The sequence below is a fragment of the Micromys minutus genome, assembly GCF_963924665.1.
Source record: "Micromys minutus genome assembly, chromosome: 6".
NCBI lineage: Eukaryota > Metazoa > Chordata > Mammalia > Rodentia > Muridae > Micromys > Micromys minutus.
The window spans coordinates 64709473-64730653 of record NC_137975.1 but is presented as its reverse complement, the minus strand read 5'-3'; the positions used below and the strand labels follow the sequence as shown (position 1 = coordinate 64730653).

At 42.5% G+C, this 21181-nt stretch overlaps 1 protein-coding gene across 1 annotated transcript in view; it reads left to right on the top strand.

Annotated features, from left to right (window-relative positions):
- The window catches only part of RYR2 (ryanodine receptor 2), a gene marked incomplete at both ends in the record, with an annotated part of 539514 nt that overhangs the window by 342242 nt on the left and 176091 nt on the right, over positions 1-21181 (top strand). Inside the window, 8 exons of the mRNA XM_080918509.1 lie at positions 1731-1939; positions 3475-3649; positions 10748-10956; positions 12095-12447; positions 14076-14190; positions 15731-15891; positions 17616-17778; positions 18114-18200. Of these exons, the coding sequence (XP_080774635.1) occupies positions 1731-1939; positions 3475-3649; positions 10748-10956; positions 12095-12447; positions 14076-14190; positions 15731-15891; positions 17616-17778; positions 18114-18200 (1472 nt within the window). The remainder of the gene's footprint in view (positions 1-1730; positions 1940-3474; positions 3650-10747; positions 10957-12094; positions 12448-14075; positions 14191-15730; positions 15892-17615; positions 17779-18113; positions 18201-21181) is intronic.

Here is a 21181-nt window from a genome sequence, read left to right as displayed (position 1 = left end):
GAATCGCCACACTCAGCTTTACTTACTTTCGCGGTTTCATCTGATCATTTTTTCCTCAATAGCCAACTTACTGAACTCTTAAAATACATGAATGATGCCCAAATCTTCGGTTGGGAGGGAGATGAAAAGCAGCTGTTTATCTGGTGCCTGTTAACTCTATGCCAGCTGCCAGCAGCTGAGTGGGAAGCTCCCAATTGGCCACCCATGCATTTCGTCCCAAACCTGATGTCCCTGCAGTTTGCTCCTTGGGGTCCAGCTCAGGCCTTACCAGTTGCGATCTCTTCCCTTAACTGCCTCCTCTATCCAGTAGACCAGATCTTCAGCCTCAGTCCCTGAGATTAACGCGGATTGTGTTTCTTGGGATTACTCTGGCTGTATGTTTCAGGTGCCTACCTGGTCTATAGTTCTTTGCTTGGTCCTCTCATTCTCATAGTCAACACACACACACACACACACACACACACACACACTAACTCACTAGCAAATACATATGCATATTCATCTCTATAGAGGATAGCATGTATTATTCTTTGAAGCCCACCTCAGTCATATATGCTGTATTTTAAGTGCTCAATAGCGTAGCCCCCCTGGACAGAGCAGGTATAGGATATCAAGCACTCCATTGTACTCTGCTTTGCACTCTCTTGGCTTTGATCTTGAACTGTACCCCATTTCGAGACGCATTTGTTGGTGTGGCAGGCTCTTTTGAAAGTGTGGGAGAACAGAAAACTCTTTCATGGTCGGCCAGAACCTGTTAGCCACCCTGTAGTGAAAATTCAGTCATAGGGTGTCATTACCTGCTCTGAGAACACACACTCCTCCCCTCTCTGCTCTTTCTGTCTCCTTTGTTCCCATACTCACTCACAAATGCCTACATTTTAGTAGGATAAGGCTCACAGCCTGTGCCCCAACAAGATAGTTTAACACTTGTCCTTAATAAGCCAATGAAACAAACCAGATCAATGGTGAAAAGCAGAAGAGAGAGATTGATTTAATGTGGCCACACTGAGAGGAGGGACAAGTGGATCCAGCCCCTGGCCCCAGCCATCTTCAGCATCTGAATTTCAATAGGAGGCAAGTGACACACACACCAAGGCAGCCCCAGGAAGGTGCACTCCCACCTTACACCCCCAGCATCTTCACCGATCAGTCCCTCCAACAAGGATACCAGAAGTTGTAAATCTTGTTCCCAGTCAGAAGTTCTTTCTCTGGCTGCCCCAGGACTTTTTCTTCTCCTAGAAGGAGATTGGAGTACTGTCATTTTTGCTGATTCATTGTTTGAATAGTGTGGTAGCCAACAGGAGGGGCCCAAGGCAGGGTGGTTATACGCTTATGCTTTTATTTATTTATTTATTTATTTATTTATTTATTTATTTATTTATTTATTTTTAGAACAATGTATTTTTTAATGTATGTTTTCCTCACCTAAGACTTCAAATTAATGTGGTCTTATAGTCTTCTGTTTCTAAACCATCCAGGAGAGGATGGCTTCCTTTCTGAAAGGTAATTGCATTCTAAAAGCAGCAGGAGGAAGCCCAACTGGTCAGTCTCTCCTCCCTAGCTTTTCCAGGAAGTCTTCTCTGACTTCCTACTATAGTTGGTGGTTCCAACCAACAGAGCTGAGGGTAGATGGCGAAGTAGGAATTCAATAGAAGGCCTTCCTGTGGGTTTTACAACCCAGTTAGGTCAAGCCCTGCTTTATCTCTTAACTTCCCACCTCGAACCCACAGCCTCGAGAGCTGAGGTGTGCAGCGGTACAGGGGAGAGGTTCCGAATCTTCAGGGCCGAGAAGACCTATGCGGTGAAAACCGGGCGCTGGTACTTTGAATTTGAGGCTGTCACTGCTGGAGACATGCGGGTGGGCTGGAGCAGGCCAGGCTGCCAACCCGATCTAGAACTGGGTTCTGATGAACGTGCCTTTGCCTTTGATGGCTTTAAGGTGAGTAGCCTTGCTGAGACCTGGCCTGTCCCTGCTTGTATGTGTGGGTGCTAGAACCCTTGCTGGTCTCACAGCAGACCTTGGACATGTCTTTTTAGTCATGTCCTTTCCTGCCCTACAGATTCAGTGAAATTTACCAAAAGGGTGTCAAAGAGTGAGGTCTTCCTTGACTCAGAAATACTAAAAAAGTCAGCACTGTTTATATACCTTAATCCCAGCAGTAAGGAAGCCGAGGCAGGAGGATCACAAGCTCAGATCCAACCTGGGCTTCATAGAGAGAGAGAGGGAGGGAGGGAGGAAGGGAGGGAGGGATGGAGGGAGGGACAGAGGGAGAGAGAGAGATAGATAGAGAGAGAGAGAGAGAGAGAGAGAGAGAGAGAGAGAGAGAGAGAGAGAGAGAGAGAGAGAGAGAGCGCTGTTTTAAACAGACAGACAAACAAACAAAACAGCTTTGGTTTTATTCTTGCTGGCGACCAGACATGAACCATAGTGAAATACACTTCAGAAATTGAAGTTTCATTCCGGCTGCACTCAGAGGCTACAGCTAAGTAAAGAAGTTCAACTTTAGGAGCATAAGTAGGATAAGAAGACAACAGAATTTGGAGTAATGCCTTTGGTGCATAATTTAGTTTAAAAATTTTAAAGCAATATGCTACATTGAGGCTATAATTAGTATTTTATACAAATGCAGTAACACACTGTATACAAATCACAATGAAGGTGGTACTTTTAAATAAAAATTTAAAGGATTCATGTGACAAAATAACTCATATGAGTAACTTTTTACCTATAAATGAGTGTAACCCAGGCTCGCATTTGATATTCTGTATCGAAGTGTGTTTACAAGTGGGCTGGTATCCATGTTTGGTTTGGGGCATGTTCACTTTCACATATACCTTCAGAGTATTTTTAGGTGTGATTTGAAGCTTTGCTAATGTTAGAAAGGAATGGAGAAGTTTCCAGAATTTCATTTTGTTTAAGTAACATCAAGAACAGGGATTTTACTGTGAGAGAGGCAAACATGAGAAAGGTTTTCTTTCTTTCTTTTCTTTTGTTTCTTTGTCTCTCTCTCCCTCCCTCCCTCCCTCCCTTCCTTCTTTACTTCTTTTTTCCTTCATTCCCTCTTTCTTTCTTTCTTTCTTTCTTTCTTTCTTTCTTTCTTTCTTTCTTCCTTCCTTCCTTCCTTCTTTCCTTCCTTCCTTCCTTCCTTCCTTCCTTCCTTCCTTCCTTCCTTCCTTCCTTTCTTTCTTTTTTCTTTCTCTTAGTGTTTGGCATTCAGCTTGACTCTCAGCTCTTAACTGTACACGTGGAGGAAAGGAAAACAACCCATAACCATAGTATGTATAGTTAGGTCATCTCTCAGAAGGAAGAAATAGCATCTAGTTAGTTCATAATCCCTCCTGCTGTGCATACAGTGGGGAATTAGATTCTCCAGACATCCCTTTATCCCCAGCCTGGATCTAGACTGGTAGTTCCATCTGTGATCATCCTTCTGCTGCTGACTCTGCGAAAACGGACTCTTCTACCTCCCACAGGCCCAGCGATGGCACCAGGGCAATGAGCACTACGGGCGCTCTTGGCAAGCAGGTGACGTCGTGGGCTGCATGGTGGATATGAACGAACACACTATGATGTTCACTCTGAACGGTGAGATCCTGCTGGATGACTCAGGCTCCGAGCTGGCTTTCAAGGACTTTGATGTTGGTGATGGTAAGTAAGAATCATTTGTGTTTGCAATACAGTACATCTGTTTGTCCCCTTGGTTCATGACCAGGCCCAGTAGTAGTTTTACGGTGAATGGGCATATGGATTGTCTCTGTAAGTTTCTGGGCACTATGGTGACATGTGACTGATCTGATCAGACACCCTTGAGATTATCATAGCGGAAAGGACACCTACCCCTCTTAGTTTTGATGAGGTGGCGTTGTCTGTGTACAACAAAACCAATGGTGGTCACTAAGATTGTGTCCACAGCATCAGTTCTTCATTCAGGATGTCCGTGGTTCATCAGTGGTTTAGAGCATTTTCTCATCTGTTAACTTTACAAAAAAGGGAATGAGAAGCTGACCTGGCTCAGGAAGTCCCTTCCTTAGAATCTGGAGTGACAAAGATGACTAAAGCTGGCTCTCATTTTCTTGTAGACTGCTGTTTGTCAGAGAGGTTGACACTTGTAAGTTCTATCCGGTGGGTAAATTCTACCATAAAGACATCAGGGTGAAGGTTTTGCAAAACATTAAAAACAACAACAACCAACAACAAGAAGTAGAATGAGCACGTGAGCCAACTATGTAACTTTTGGGATATTCTCAGAGAATTCTTTGTCTGACCACACAAGCCTGCTCACACATGTTTGCTGCAGCTGCTCTGATTACAAGAAAACACAGTATATAGGCACAGTGGGCTTTCATACAGAGTTCTGAAGAAAAACTTATAGAACTGAATTCACCCTGACTCAGAACAAATTAGTGTTTTCTCATTTGTGATTTTTAATATTTGTATATGTACATAGGCATGAACATGGGTCTAGTTATGTGCGTGTGTGTACATACATACACATACATGTCTTGAAACTGGAAACTAGAAAAGTAGAAAAGGAACCGAGGGAAGGAAGAAGAGAGGTTCTGAGGGTCAGAGAACACATGAGACAAGAAACAGGAAAGGGGATCACTGGCGCTGGAAGGACATGGGTCGGAGCGGAGTGTGCGAACAAAAGGAGGAAAGACCAAAAAACAAATGCCACCGTGAAACCTAATACAGTCTCAGTACTATTTGGCACACAAATTATGACCTCCTCTTAATTGTCAGATCCCTTATTGTTGCCATTTTATATGGGGCTTCCTGTCTGTCTGTGGGGAAGGGTAAAGGACAAAGTGCTTGCTAATCCGTAGGAGATGCTCCAGATCTGTTGTAGCTTCTTTCATGGCTGTTTGGTCTTACATCCCAGAGGCTGCTAGCTTCTAGGCTGTGGGTGTATGCTAGGCACACAACCTCCGCTTTGGGACCAGAGGCTCACACCAGAGAAAGCAAAATCTTGTCAAAGCCATCTGTCCTATATTGCAAGAGGCGACGTCACCATAAGATGTAGAAACTGTGAACAGACTTACAAACAGGGTGGGCGTGTCTCAGACGGATATAATCGCTTGAACTCATTTGCATTAATTATGCTAAGACCCACTGCCAGAAGGACTTTCTTTAGAAATATATCACCAGGCTGTTACTGGTAGAAGGTCACTTAAGGTAACTGGCTGACTAGAGGATCACAAATGAAAAGGGCAGGAAAGTGGGACCAACATTTTACAGATGTTGGGTGTATACAAAGCTTTATGGAAATCTGTTTCATTGGGTTGGGATATTATGCACTTGAGACAGTGTTTCCCACTGAACTGGGAGCTGTCTGGCAGTCAACAAGCCTCACTGATCCTCTTGACTTTGTCCCTGCAGCTCTGGAGTTATAGGTGGATGTGTGTGGTCAGGCCTACTTCCTATGCGAATGCAGGGGATTTGAACTGAGTTTCTCATGTTGGTTCAGTTGGCACCCGAGACCCCAAGTTGTTTGTTTTCCGAGCTTTACCCCATGGCTATTTTTCTAGTTTACTTTTATATTTTAAGTTTGTGTGTTCATTGATAAGTGCCCTCAGTTAAGGGCTCTCTTGAATTTGTTCACATTTATAGCCCCAGCATGAAGATCATGAGCAAGCCCTGGGTGTTCACTCAATATTTGCTGGGACTAGTACAGTAGTCGTTGAAGTAAGGAAGGAACCAGGAGCAAGGACTAGTAAACTGAGGGCTTTGGACCAAGTCCCTGTCTATCATCTGCTTTTATGAAAAAAAGTTTTATTTTAGTACATTACAGCTATGTTCAGTTATTTGCCTTCTGTCTATGGAACTTATATATATATATGCATATATATACATATATATAAATTTTAATGTCTATATTTCATTTGTATATATATATATTCCATTTATTATTATGAATTCCATGAAAATGACTTATACTCACTTGTTGCCTCTATAATTGATGATTAAATTATATAAAAATAGGCTAGAGATGTAGCTTGTCAATTAAGAGTACTTAATGCAGAAGACCTGAGTTTAGTTCCCACCATCCACATTAGGAGGCTGACTGCCACCTGTATCTCTAGTTCTAAGGCATCTGACATCCTCAGGGGGCACTTACGCACACGTGGTACACACACATTTACACGGGAATACACATAATATTAAAACAAACATTTTATAAAATTATATGAAAGACAAGAGAAATTTGATGTTTATTATGTTTATCTTCTTCATAAAGAATCGAAACGATGTTATGAAAATAAATCTCTTTTTGGCTTATTATAAATGCTATTCGAAGGCGTAAATATTTCAAATGGAATTTAATTTTTTTTTTTTACCAAGTCCTTGAGAGACTCTAAAACTGTATAAGAAATGGTACAATCACTCTTGTGTGCTCTTCACCTAGAAGGATTCAACTGTTAACATTAGTCTTACTGTTCTTTTCTGTTTTGTTTTGTGTCTATAGTGTCTCCCAGGTACATGTGTGTGTGTGTGTTCATGTATGTGTGTGTGTTCATGTATGTGTGTGTGTGTGTTCGTGTATGTGTGTGTGTTCATGTATGTGTGTGTGTGTTCATGTATGTGTGTGTGTGTTCATGTATGTGTTTGCTGGTGTGTCTGGAAGCTGAAGGAAGACATTGGGTATCTCCCACTATTGCTCTCTGCCATAGCTTGACGCAGGATCTCTTCCTGAGCCCAGAGCTCACTGACTTCTATGGCTGGTGTAAGCTCTGGGATCTGTCTTCTCCTTGACCCTCTGGTGCTCGGCTTACACACATGTACAACCACATTTGGCTTTCTTATGTACATGACCATTATTTAAATTCAGGTCCTTATGCTTGGTCGCAGTTGCTTTACTTGACTGAGCCATTTTCTTACTCCCCAACTATTCCTTTATTGAGTAATAAGATGAATTATTTCTTATTTCATCCTGTGTATATATCAAAGGTAATCATTTTTCCTTCTGGATGAATTGATTTTACTTCTTTTTCTCTCTATATTTAAATCCAGTGAACTTCTATGGTGAGTTGTAGACGTATTTTACTTTAGAACCATGATCCATGTTTATTGCTGCTCTGTTCACTATAGCCAAGAGAGGGAACCAACCTAGCTGTCCATCAGTGGATGGATTATGAAAACCTCGTACATGTTTAAAATGAAATGCTATTCAGTGCAAAGGAAATATCAAATCTTTTTCAGAAAGGAAACAACTATATCATTAACCTCAGGCCTATGATATATGCCCAAGTAGAGTATAATATGGAGAATGAGCAAGAAAGGTGAATCTTAGTGACGAGGAAGAACAGATTGCAGGGAATGGGCACCTGAGTCGTTAAAGATAATTAACGTTAATTATTTCTCTAGGCTCACCTCTGTCATGGACTTTTCATCCTCTTGTGGTTGATGAAAACATAAAATATATTGATAGTAGAAGTGTGGAATCCAGTCTGAAGCATCACAGTTTCATCAGAACTGTTCTAAATGCGTGAAAGATCATGGGGATGTGTAGACATTGGATCTGGCTAATCTTGCACTTCAGTGGTTTTTATTTGCGAGTTCTTTACAATAAATCTTTAATTATTGAAAAATTCCTATCATGTATATTGTAAAGAAAGAGATTGAATCTCAGAGAATGTATGCAGTACACAGTAGAATTAAGGGTCAGAATGGAACTAAGACTTAGGTTCAAGTCTGCTGCATGTTTCTTGTCAGACCCTCCACAGGACTATTGTCTGAATGCCCTGCTTTTAGACATTAACCATTCTGTTACAGAATCCCCCTTTCCATCCTTCCTCTGCTCCAAATACCACATTCTTGGAAAAAATAGTACAGGATTTAGTTAATCTTTTCTCATATCTTCTGGCCCCTCGGTAGATGTTGAGCACCTTGGAGCTGGTATCTCTGTTTTATTCTTAGTTTTTGGCACATGGAAGCTAATATTTGCCAGATAAAGACACATGTGGTTGGAAGTTTAATATGAACAGGTAGGTGCACATAAATCTCACAACTGCTCAGGGGAGATAAGCAGGGTTTCTGGTGCAGGGCCTCTTTCCTGGACACAGCACCGAGGTTAGACTTGAAGAATGTGTCATATTAGCAAGTGTAGCTGTAGCACTTCATCACGCTCCCTTCTGGGAAGGATGTTCTCAGGTACTGTTTTATTAAGTGAAGTCAAGAATGGGAACTATCCCTTGTTTCCACGAGAAAGTGCACACTCACCAGGAGAAATTTGTTGAAGAACATAAGAAAAGAGAGACACCAAAGTGCCTAGAGTCTTTTTGACTCTGAAGCTTTTGGACAAACATTCTGTGTTTTTATGCCTGGAAACAGAGTACTTGTTTTATGAAATGTGTGTATGTGACTGCTTTCCTATGTAGAGATGGTTCTTTGAAGAATAAACTTTCAAAATCAAATCTACATTCCATCCAAGAGGCATATTAAAGCAATGTAGAGTTGTGAATAGAGATTTAGTGCTTTGTTCAGTATACAGCTCTTTGTATGTATTGCTAGTTAGCTTATGTTTTTTTAAAACTACTTTAAATGTACAACAAAAGTCAGAGACGTACAAGTAACACCCAAAGGTCTACCATGGAGATATTTGCGAGTCTCTAGTATCTCCTAAGCTGATAATGCAGGCCTAAACACAGTGATCAGAAATAAGTAGACGTTCCTCGACCAAGGAGCTGACTCTGTCTTATTGTCTCTTCAGTGGTGTTAGATAGTGGGCTGCACTTTCCAACCGGCACAAATGACTTCCAAGTGTCTCCCATTGGTCCTTTTTACAAAACCCATCCGTCTCTCTAATTTCCCAGGACCCTTATTTGCAGCAACTTTTCTGTCTGCCGGAGGGTGGGCTGTCAGGCACAGCTGCAGCTGATTCAAACTTAATCACAAACTGATCATTAACACTTCTTAGTGCTCAGCTGGATGTGTCCTTTCCCCATCCTTGGTGGCACCATTGTACCATCATCCCTTCCAATTTGTACTGGTGGACACAGATTGAAAGAAAAACACTGGATGTCCTTACTTTAAACTTCATCTTGTTATATTTTATTTGTATGTTTGTTAATGTCTATATGTGTGTAAGTTAATAGTATGCTAGTGTTTCCAGAGGCAAGAAGATGGAGTTGGGTCCCTGGAGCTTGAGATATAGGCAGTTGTGAACTCCCCCATGTGGCTGCTATAAACTGAATTCAGGTCCTCTGGTAGAGCAGCACCAGTTCTTAGCCACTAGTCTCTTCAACATCAGGGGAATTCCTGACATGACTTTGACTGTCTTCTGGCACAGGGGATGAGGTACCTGACATGGGGAATCATTGATGTAGCTTTTATTATCTTTTGATATGGACATATTATTAAATTTTAAAGTGCAAGTACAAGGAAAGAAGTGTGAATCCTCACTGAACACCATCTTCTGGTGGGATCTACTCAGGCCCTCTAAGCTGTTCTCTGCATCCTGATGGACTTTGCTCACGTGCTGGCTACCCATTCTGTGAACATTAATGTGAATCAGGATGGTGAGAAATGGGGAGTGTAAAGGGTACTTTCCCCTTGGAAAGTGGCATCTCTCATCTATTGCAAAAAAAAAAAAAAAAAAAAAAAAAAGATGTAGTAATAATACTATCTAACATCCTCCACAGTTGATTCCAAAGATCTCAAAGAAACAGCAGAATTAAGACAATTTTGTCTCTTGTTTAATAATGGAAGGATCAGCTAAATCTGCCTTTTGATAAATTCTCCAATAAAGTATTTTATTAGTTTCTGTCTATATGGTTTTGTGATGTACATACTTCTTCATATAACTTGGGCATATTATATCTGTATATGTGCATATTTGACTATAACATGTAATATATACACATATGTATAGGGATAGGGATGTTCTCTCTCTCTCTCTCTCCCCCTCTAACCCCCATTCCCCCCCCCCCTCTCTCTCTCTCACACACACACACACACACACACACACACACACATTTTTCCCTGCCGAGTCTTAACTCATCTCAGGAGGAAGAAAAGAAAACTCTTCAAAGATGATAGTACCTATGGACAGTTTACATTTGTTTATTTTCCTTTTGTGTGAGTAGCTTCTATGCCTGAATCTATGTGGATGTACCACATATACCTGGTACTCAGGGAATCTAGAATCAGGTGCTAAATCCTCTGAAACTAAAATTACAGATAGTTGTGATCTTCCACAAGGGTGCTAAGAACTGTACCTAGGTCCTCTATAAAAGCTTTGTATGCTTTTACCCTCTAATTCTCTCCATCCCTAGAAAACTTTTAAATGTTTCTTTCCAGTCGTTTTCTCCTTAAGAACATATATGAAGAATCCAATAGCACTGACCATGTCTGGTGTTTTGACATATCAGGCCCATTGACTAGATGAAGAACAAAGCAAAGGGAGCCACACTGCCCTGGTCCTTCCTTCCTTTTGTTTGTTATATTCATTTGATATATTCCTGATGATTGTGGAGGTAGTGGACAAGAGGGGTCCTTGTAATAATGGACACTTCAAGATTCCTGGGGGACCAAGTGTAGTTTTATAGATCAAGTGGAGGAATGGATTTTCATGAGGACTGTAGACCTCTACGGTCGTAACTTTGATGTTTCTTCATTACACTCTGTATTCTTTCTAGGTTGATCGTCTTCTCAAAGCCACGACTTGTGAAGCAATCCACTCATTAGGCTGTGCTAAGAGTATCCCACCTTTACTACTGAAGACCTGGTTTTCTGTTTCTGTTCCAGGATTCATCCCTGTGTGTAGCCTCGGGGTGGCACAAGTAGGCAGGATGAACTTTGGAAAGGACGTCAGCACTTTGAAATACTTTACCATCTGTGGCTTACAAGAAGGCTATGAGCCATTTGCAGTTAATACGAATAGGGACATCACCATGTGGCTGAGCAAGCGGCTTCCTCAGTTCCTCCAGGTCCCATCAAACCACGAACACATCGAGGTTTGTCTTTCCTTTCATAATCAAGCCTTTTCTCAAGACTAGAAGGACATTATCTTATGAATGAGAACTTCTGTGTAAATAGTGATTGTTACCTCATGAAAATGCTAACTTGTATGTGCTACATAGTAATAGAATCTAAGCAAAGAATTAACTGCTCCTCCTCAGGCACTTTGTCCAGCAGCTGGGTTTTATACAAAGACAGCATGGGGACAGACCTGGATGTGTACAGCTGTGACATGAACTGTTCAGTCTGTCCTTAGAGTTAGGGCAGTACTTGATCATTGTAGTTATCATTATGTAGTTACAGGGAATTGGTTGTATGTTTCCCTTGGGTACCCCCATCTGCAGATCCCTAAGTCCCTCACATAAATGACAACATCCCCACAGACTCTACACAAATCATCCTATACAATGCCAGAAGTCTCCAAATTATTTATAATAAACAATGCAATGTAAATAATATATAAATACCTGTACTGTGTTGATAAGGACAAGAAAGTGGCCATGTTCAACAAGGATATTTTCTCAAGTATTTTGCATAGGTTTTCAGGTGAACCACAGACATGAAACCTGTGGGTAGATAGGTCTAACTGTAGCCATTACATGGTGCTCTAGCTTCATAATCTACACAATGCTGCTGGCTGTGGATCTTCTTCAGTGTCTGTCTACAGGAAACGCATTGGTATTGTTAAGACCAGGAGATGGACGATGTTGGTTAGAATGGGAACTGTGGCATCTTAGTTTTGTTTCGTGTTGCCATGATAAAGTTACAAAAACAACTTAGGGAAGGAAGGGTTTACTTTAGCTCACAGCTCCGGCTTTCAGATCGCAGGTTTCGGTTTATCACAGAAGGAAAGTTCCAGCCATGGGAGTTTGAGGGAGTTGGTTTTTTCACACCCATAGTTAGGAAGAAAAAGCAGTGATTGCATGCATATATCTGCTTACCTTACTTTCTCCACCTTAGATAAGCTAAGATCCCTAGTCTAAGGAACAGTGTCACCCACGGTGAATTAACCCAGCAAAGATCACTCACAGACATGCACCCAGGCTAAATGGGGTCTAGATAATTGCTTTCTCCAGGTGATTCCACGTTGTATCACGTTGACAGTCAAAACTAACTGGTTTCTTCCTCTGTTAGGTGACCAGAATAGATGGTACCATAGACAGTTCTCCCTGTCTGAAGGTCACTCAGAAGTCCTTTGGTTCTCAGAACAGCAACACTGACATCATGTTTTACCGCCTGAGTATGCCCATTGAGTGTGCCGAAGTCTTCTCAAAGTCAGTGGCGGGAGGGCTCCCTGGTGCTGGCTTTTACGGGCCCAAGAATGATTTGGAGGACTTTGATGTGGACTCTGACTTTGAGGTTCTGATGAAGACAGCTCATGGTCATCTTGTGCCTGACCGCATTGACAAGGACAAAGAGACCCCCAAACCAGAGTTCAATAACCATAAAGACTATGCTCAGGAAAAGCCCTCACGCTTGAAGCAAAGGTGATTAGCAGATATAGTGTGATGGGTTGACTAGTCTGGGGTTCTTTTTGTGGTGTGTGTGTGTGTGTGTGTGTGTGTGTATACACTTGCATGGAGATGCACTTGAGAGAGGGGGGAGAAAGAGAGAGGGGGAAGGAGTGGGGAGAGGGGGAGAGAGAAACAGGGGAGAGAGGATAGAGAGAGAGGAGAGAGAGACAGAGGAGTGAGGAGAGAGGAGGGAGGAAAAGAGGGGAGGAGAGAGGAGAAAGAGGAGGAAAGAGGAAGAGAGAGGGGAAGAGAGGAGAGGAGAGGAGAGAGAGACAGGATAGAGAGAGAGAGGAGAGAGAGAGAGGAGAGAGAGGGGAGAGGAGAGAGGAGAGGGGAGAGACAGGGGAGAGAGGAGGGGGTAGAAAGAAACAGGAGAGACAGATGAGAGAAAGAGAGGAGAGGGAAGAGGAGAGAGGAGAGAGAGAGACAGAGGGAGAGAGGAGAGAGAGATGGGAGGGAGGGAGAGAGGGAGGGAAGGAGGGAGGGAGGGAGGGAGGGAGGGAGGGAGAGAGAGAGAGAGTGAGAGAGAGAGAGAGAGAGATTGTATGTATTTGCATGGGAATGTGTATGCACTTGCCTCTGTGTGTGTGTGTGTGTGTGTGTGTGTGTGTGTATGCATTTGTGCATATATGTTTAGGCCAAAGGTGGTTCCCTAGTTATTACTCTTCACACCTTCGGCATTATTTTTGGATGTAAGGTTCCTCAGGGAACCTGGAGCTTGCCAATTCTGCTAGACTGGCTGTCCAGTGAGCTGCAGGAATCTGTCTCTGCCTCTCCAGTTTTAGGATCACACGCAGACACTTCCGTACCTGGCTGTTTTAATGGGTGCTGATGACCCCACTCAGGTTCTCATGCTTGTGTGGAAAACAGTTTCTCTATGAAGCCATCTCTCCAGATCTCAAAGCCATCTTTGGTTTTGATGTTCTGATACGGAATGTCAAAATGCCGTATGCCAGGCTGGTCTGGAACGCATGCCAATCTTTCTGTTTCAGCCTTTCACATGCTGGCAATTTCAGGTGTGAACCAGACCTGTGAATGCTCAACTACAGCATGCTTCTAAGTTACATGGCTATCACGCGGCTCAATCTGTAGTAGATAACAAAGGTTTTTAATATTCTTTTTACTCTTTACTCATTCATTCATCCATCACAAAAGATTTTACAGAGGAACATAACGCAACTCATATTTTTCTAGCTCGTGAGCCCAAAGGTTATCTATGTTTATATTCTTGGTTGAGACTGAAAGAGTGTTCCCTCTAAATATTACCTTCCATGGTCAGACAGACAACTTACTGTGGTATCCCTTTCTGCATTGATCAGTATTCTTCAAACGCAGTATTATCACCACTCTGGTCAGGCCATCTTTTGTTCCAGGGGGACATCCTAGGAATTAAACGGTGTTGAGTGAGTCCCCTCACCTATACCTACTAGACGTCAAAGTGTTCCCTTCCCCATGTTGTAACAACCAGAGACCTCCCCCACTATTGTCAGGTGTTCTCCAGGAAGAAAACTGCCCCATTGAAGACTGTTTGGCTACTGGTCTCTTAGATGAAATGGGCAGAACATGTCGCTGTAGCTGATTCTTCCTCTCACACATTGCAGATTCTTACTTAGAAGGACCAAGCCAGATTACAGTACAAGCCATTCTGCAAGGCTCACTGAAGACGTCCTTGCTGATGACCGGGATGACTATGAGTACCTCATGCAGACATCCACGGTATGTGTCTGAAGCACTGAGTGCACTTCCCGCCTCGGATATGTTGTTATGGGCAGTGTTCTTTCTGCTTTGTTTCTCTTTTTAGTAGGCAGGGTCTTCTGTCTCCCAAGCTGGGTTTGAACTCGATTTGTATCTGAAGATAACTCCTGATCCTGCTGCCCCCACTTCCTAGGTGCTAGGATTGTAGGCACGTGCCATCCCACCCAGGCTATACGGTGCTGAGGATGGAATCCAGGGCTTCCTGCATGATGGACACTCCACCAACTGCCCCCAGTCCTTGTTTTGTGTTGTGAGAAAGTACGTCACTATGTAGTCACAACTGACCTCGATCTAATGATCCTTTTGCCCCAACCTTTGCCTATGTGGTACAGGCATTATAGGCATGTGCCTCATACTCAGCTGAATAGCATTTTAAAAAATAAGAATCTGCTTATATTTTAGGCATATTTGCAGGGTGGATATTTTGAAGCCAAACTTGTATTGCGATATCTGTTAAGAAATGAGAGACATTTTAAGTAACTGTTTACAGGTATAGCTAAGGCTTTGCTGTTCTGTTTCCCAATGAAAATCAACAATTCCACTGGGCTCTTCAATGTCCATATAGTTTAGTTCACCTTAACAAACTGTCCGAGAGCAGGCCATTTATTTTACTTTACAAGGGGTCCGACTTTTGTTTTCTACCATTTAATTTTTCAGAACTATGTATCTAGAATGGCAGGTTGGAAAAAATTATAGTTGTATCTGTTACAGAGTGCTTCTCTGTTTAAAAATTATTTGTTTTTTATTTTATGTGTATAAATGTTTGCTTGTATGTATATGTGTACTTGATATGTCTGCAGCAATAGGGGATAGATACACACCAAAAGAGGTCACTGAAGCCCTTGGGACTGAATTACGGGCATTTGTAGTCTCCCATGAGAGTGCTATGAACTGAATCCAAGTTCTCCACAAGAGTAGCAAATTCTCCTATGTGCTAAGCTTTCTAGTCCAAGTGCTTCTGTTTGAGTATCATATTCCTGTGTTAGATCCAAACCCTTGACTTCAGGTTTTGAGATGTTACATATAAGAAAAAAAAAAGAAGCTGCACATATATATGCAAAGAGGCCTGTGGCTGAGGTGAAAGTCTCCTGTGCTTATGAACATTTGAGAAAATTGAAAACTTACATATATCTCTTTCTACATATACATATACACGTACATATGTGTTTGCATGTATATGCACAGACACATAACTAGGAATGTACCAACCTCCCATTATTGTCATAGATAATTTTATTTTTTTATTTGTGTGTGTATGAGAGGGGGGTATGGGCACTAAATCACTTGAAGCTGCAGTGATGGACAGCTATAGGCCATCCATATATGGATTCTTGGTCCTGTGGAAGAGCAGAAAATATTCACAATTTCGTCTTAATTTTTTAATATTATCCCCTTTGCCTATACCATTTTTATGCAGCCAAGCGACCTTAAATAAAGAAGTATACTCCTGGAGAATCCAAAGGCTCAGACTACACCACACTTGTTTCCTCTTTCTCCACAGTACTATTACTCGGTGAGGATCTTCCCTGGACAAGAACCAGCTAATGTCTGGGTGGGCTGGATTACGTCTGACTTCCACCAGTACGACACAGGCTTCGATCTGGACAGAGTGCGCACAGTGACGGTCACCCTCGGAGATGAAAAAGGAAAAGTGCACGAGAGGTTGGTTCTTCCAGAGTTTTACGCAGAGCAAGGTTCTGAAAAAAAAAAGCAGTATCACTAGGCCTAGATACTCTTGTCTCATGGATTTTGTACTTGGAATATTTTCATCTGTAGGATGACGTAATTAAGCCATTGATGTCAGTGACCTCTTTCTTATTCATACAAACCAGCAAGGAATCTAAATACATTAAGAGCAAAAAAAAAATCATATCATAAGAGTACAGCATCCTTTGGGGTAAGAGTCATATCTTCTCCAGCTGGTACAACTAAGGACTTAGGTTGCCAATACTTGGCCTTTTGTATTATGGAGGAAAAAAAAAATGGGTGAGTTGAGGTGGAATGCCTGTGGTCTGATAAACCTTGGGGACTGGCTGTGCTGCTGGGAGGAGAATTTGCAGAGAGAGTGGGCTGGTAGCTTAAGCGCACTTTTCACATCCGACTGAGGACCAGTGGATTCTTTCCTCAGCTTTGCCCTTGACTCGCTGTGTGGCCTCGGGTAAGTCAGTTGCAACTTTCTGTACCATCCTTTCTCATTTGTAAAATGCGGAACTCAAACCAAACCTTCAAAAAAGTGAAGAAGGCCATCTTCCTTGCAGACTAAGACAAGAGAAGATCCTCCCATTCGCTTCTACCCCGTGCGCCCATGCGATCCTCTCTGATCTGCCGTGACAGGTCTCAGAGAGTCTTCATAGTGTTGCTTTACTTCTTCAGCTGAGCCATCCTTTTTCGGTGACCTGGGAAATGCGCTGTCCCTCCCTCAGCACCGCAGGCAGGCAGATGAGGGCTTTGGCAAAAGCCTTAAGGAGTGTTTGGTATCAGCATGGGACCCTCAAATGGCATGCGTCTAATTCTCAAAGATGGCACTGACCTAAGGAAAACCCTGATTCGTATAGAATGTTGTGACTACAGGTTGTTAGCGTTGGAAACAGAGGATGAAGGAAAATCACCAAACACTGGGTGCCTAGCACAAAGAAATGCTACCTGCATTTTGGACAATCCGAAAAGGACCTTATTCCAGCCTTTTTGTTTTTGTCCCCCACCCCCTGCCTGCCTCTGGCCTTTCCTTGCTAGTCATGTGATGTGTTGGCTGTAGTGCAAACACAGGGAGTGGAATAGAAAACGCCAGTGGAGGTTCTGGTGAAGGTAGAGTCAGCTGGGGTTTATCGTCAGCATCATCTACTTAACTGTTCTTAGTGGCATCACCAGAAAATGTCCATAAAGGCACATCATTTCGGTCAGCTCTATTACTGCACCCGTGGCTTATATAGAATTTGATCTTGATAGTGTCTAGAATAAATTTTCTCTTAGTTTCAGAACAAGTAGTGGCGTGTGGGAGTAAAAAAACAAATTCAAATTCGAATGCCTATTTTATAGTTAAGCTTTTTTGAACCTCAGGAAAAAAGGGTCCAGTTTGGTTTGAGTATTTTTCTTTTGTCTTGCAGAGGAAGTACAGACCAGTTCTTATCTGGTGCCAAGCTCATTGGCCTGTCTCCATTAGGTGTAAAATTTGGACACTGGACAGGCCTGATGCAGACTGTCCCTGCAGTCAATGAAGTACTGCTCGGAATCACAGACTCGGGCCCATTTTGCATCTCTCCCATTACAGCATGAGCTTGTTGCTTGCACAGCATAAATTAGGCTTAGTTCGCAAGACACACTGGCTTTCTGTCCCAGCTGCGTCTGTGCACGGATACAAACGTGGACGCTCTTTTTCTTTAATTCAGCATCAAACGCAGCAACTGCTATATGGTGTGTGCAGGAGAGAGCATGAGCCCCGGGCAAGGACGAAACAACAGCAATGGGCTGGAGATCGGCTGCGTGGTGGATGCTGCCAACGGGCTGCTCACATTCATAGCCAATGGCAAGGAGCTAAGCACTTACTATCAGGTACGTGGTCAGAGATGGCCTTAGGCTTTTGCTCCTGCTAAAGGGAACTGTGTCTTCTAAGATGAAAAACTTAGAAATTAAGAGAGAAGGAAAACAGAAATGAGTTTACGATGTGTGCAGTTCTCTGTTGCATGTCTGCAGAACCATAAACCTTTCAGAGTTAACAGCATTTCCCTGCCAAGCGCTTGAGTCCAGGGATTGTCGAAAGGATATTCATGAGGTGGAAGGGAAAGTCTCCAGTCTCCTGTCACCTGCCCCTACGTTGTTGAAAATGAAATGCTTTCTTCTCCATCTCCTCTCTCTACTAACAGTGACACACTGGCTTGTTATTTAAGGTGGAGCCAAGCACAAAGCTATTTCCTGCGGTTTTTGCGCAAGCTACAAGTCCCAATGTTTTCCAGTTTGAGTTGGGCAGAATAAAGGTAAGATGGATATTGTTTTAGATTTCTATTGTTGATGTATTGAAACACTGACCAAGAGAAGCTTGGAGAGGAAAGGATTCATTTCAGGTTTTACTTCCAGGTAAGAGTGCATCCCTGAGCGAAGTCAGGGGAGCAACCATTGAGGAATGCTGCCTATTGATTCGCTCTTTGGCTTGTTCAGGAAAGCTTTTTTATACAGAGCAGCCTAGTACTGATTATATCACAATACACTAGGCACCCCTATACCAGATAAGTCTATGGTGAAGACAGCTATTCATTCATATACATATACAGAAACTCATTCATATAATATGACACACATATATTCGTGTGTGTGTGTGTGTGTGTGTGTGTGTGTGTGTATGAGAATAATTTATGAGTGCTTTGGCTGCATATATGTGCAATACTTGCATGTGCCTGATGTCATCAGATCCTCTGACATTGGAGTTAAAGATGTCATGAGCTGCCATGTCAGTCCCAGAACTAACACTAGGTTCTGTGAACCAAACTCAAGTGCTCTTGACTGTTGAGGTCTCACTGCACCTGGAGTCTATGCCTTTAACTGAGGTTTCCTTTTCCCAAGTGACTTTCGGTGGTATCAAAATGAGAACAAAGCTAAGCAAGACCGACTCCTTCCTAGCATTACGTTCCTATAATTTCTATTTGTGCTTAGTATGTACTTCTAAAATGGATGTAGTATTTTACTATCACCAATGTAGATATTCTATAGTATTTTGTTTATATTTAGATAGAGCTAAATGACCAATATAGATATTCTTTAGAGGAAAGACAGCCACATTTGAAAAACTGAGGCTACCGTGATAACATAATTCAAGAGCTTCCTCGTTTTGGATATACAGTTAAACAAAGCAAAGCTTATAGAAGAAAAAAAAAACAAAAACAACAAAAAACAAACAAACAAACAAACAAAAAACCCCTCAGTAAAGTAACCATTGGTGTGGAAACCAGATGGTTTCCTTGAAACCATGCACATGAATGGAAGAATAGCTTCCACGTTGGGTGGAGGAGGTAGGGGTGGTATTCGTTTGATTACTGTTAATCATTGTCCACATCGTCTATTTACTAGGAGAAGGTCCTTGTGGTAGAGGGAGAGAGAAAACAGAAGTTTGAAGAGAGAGCGTGATGGGGGTTAAGTGCTTGAACTTCCTCTGGGGCCTGGGTAGAGAGAGACAAGTTCAGGTTGAGAGGCACATGCTCTGACGGAAAGTCAGCACACATTATGTTGAGGTATTTAGTGACATTTGAAGAGTGGCGTTGAGTTCAGTCCAATTTGTCCTGGAATAGTACACTGATAGGAACATGGAGGTGCAGATTGAGAGCATCCATTGCTAAGTGTGCACTAGATCTGATACTATCAACCTGGGAGCTGTGGTGAGGTCCTTGAGACTCATAATGGAGAGGAACCCAAGGGTTTACATTGCTTCCTGGGAGAAGGTAATAAGGCTTGACAACAGATTGGCTTAATAAGAGTAGCTAAGTGGATTTGGGCACTGGAGGCAAGGCGAATACTTAACGTCTGTTCCAGTTTGGGTGATTTAGGAATGTCCATGCCACAGCTAGATGATTTTGTTGAAACAGAGGAAAGAAATTGAACTTCATCTTGTGAATGTAAAATTTGGGGTACCAGGCTGAGCCAGTGACCTGCAACTTGCTTAGCGTGTTTGCTAAACAACACAATGTGGTTCTCAGTATCTGTTTAGTAGAGGGGAAACAACATAGATAAAGAAATCTTACCACCCTTATACTCAATATTTTCTCAATGAATGTACATAAGCAGAATGCACTATCTATCTATCTGTCTATCTATCTATCTATCTATCTATCTATCTATCTATCTATCTTTCCTTCCATCCATCCATCCATCCAACCATCCATCCATCCATCCATCTATCCATCCATCCATCCATCCATCATCCATCCATCCGTCATCCATCTATCTATCTATCTATCTGTCTATCTATCTATCTATCTATCTATCTATCTATCTATCTATCTATCTATCTATCTGGATATAGGGCTAGGGAAAGAGAGTGGGGCAAGACAGGGAGACAGAGAGACAGAGATACAGAGAGACAGAGACAGACTGATGCATGTGCTGTGCTTGGAATTAAGGATTTTAGTGATCCAGAGATTAGGTGGGGTTTATCTTTGGTAGTTAGAGGGGGAAATGCTGATATAGAGAGGGAGGAGGTAGAAAGATGGAGAATCTGACTCAACTAAGGAAGGGGTTACTATGAGCGAGGCCAAGAGTAAACCACCAGGAGCATTTGGGAAGAACTGAGGTGGCAGGTAATGGAGGCCAATGGGGATGTAGAATCTGAGTGGCCACAGTCAGAAATCAAAGATGGCACAAGGTGGCCAGCGCACCTTGATCCGAGGGAACCTGTAGGTGTGTTATTGAGGAGGCCTTTTGGTGAAGGGAGCAGAAGAATTTTCGCCAAGTGGTAGGGAGAAGCTATATCATGGGGGAACTCAGAAGCCACACAGCATGGCAAGAGGCGTGTGAATGGAAGTCCATTTTCTTTCCTTCTTTCTGCCTCTTGGTGTGAGAGCCCAGGAAGTGACTCCAGCAGCCTCCCAGTGAGGTTTTCTTTATCTTTGCCATTTGGCTTACTACACTACACTCTGAGTGATCGTCACTGCTTTAAATCATGAGTCAGATCTTAGAGTCCGATTGCTCAGAGCACTTTCAGGGATGAAAGCCCAAGACTAAAATATCCATGATCTCTATTCCTCCCCCACATGGCCCTTCCTCGCTCCTGTGTTGCTGTCCCCATTTCCTGGCTTTTCTTTACATCCCCAACAAGATAAGTGGAAGCTATGAGAGGCCTCAGCTCTGTTTGGTGTGTTCATTAACATATCCTTAGTATCCCAAACAGAGCTTGAGCTTTGTAGTAAATGTAAGAGGGAATAGGAAATAGCAGGAGGGAGAACTCCTGTAGAAAGCGGTCCAGGGCTCT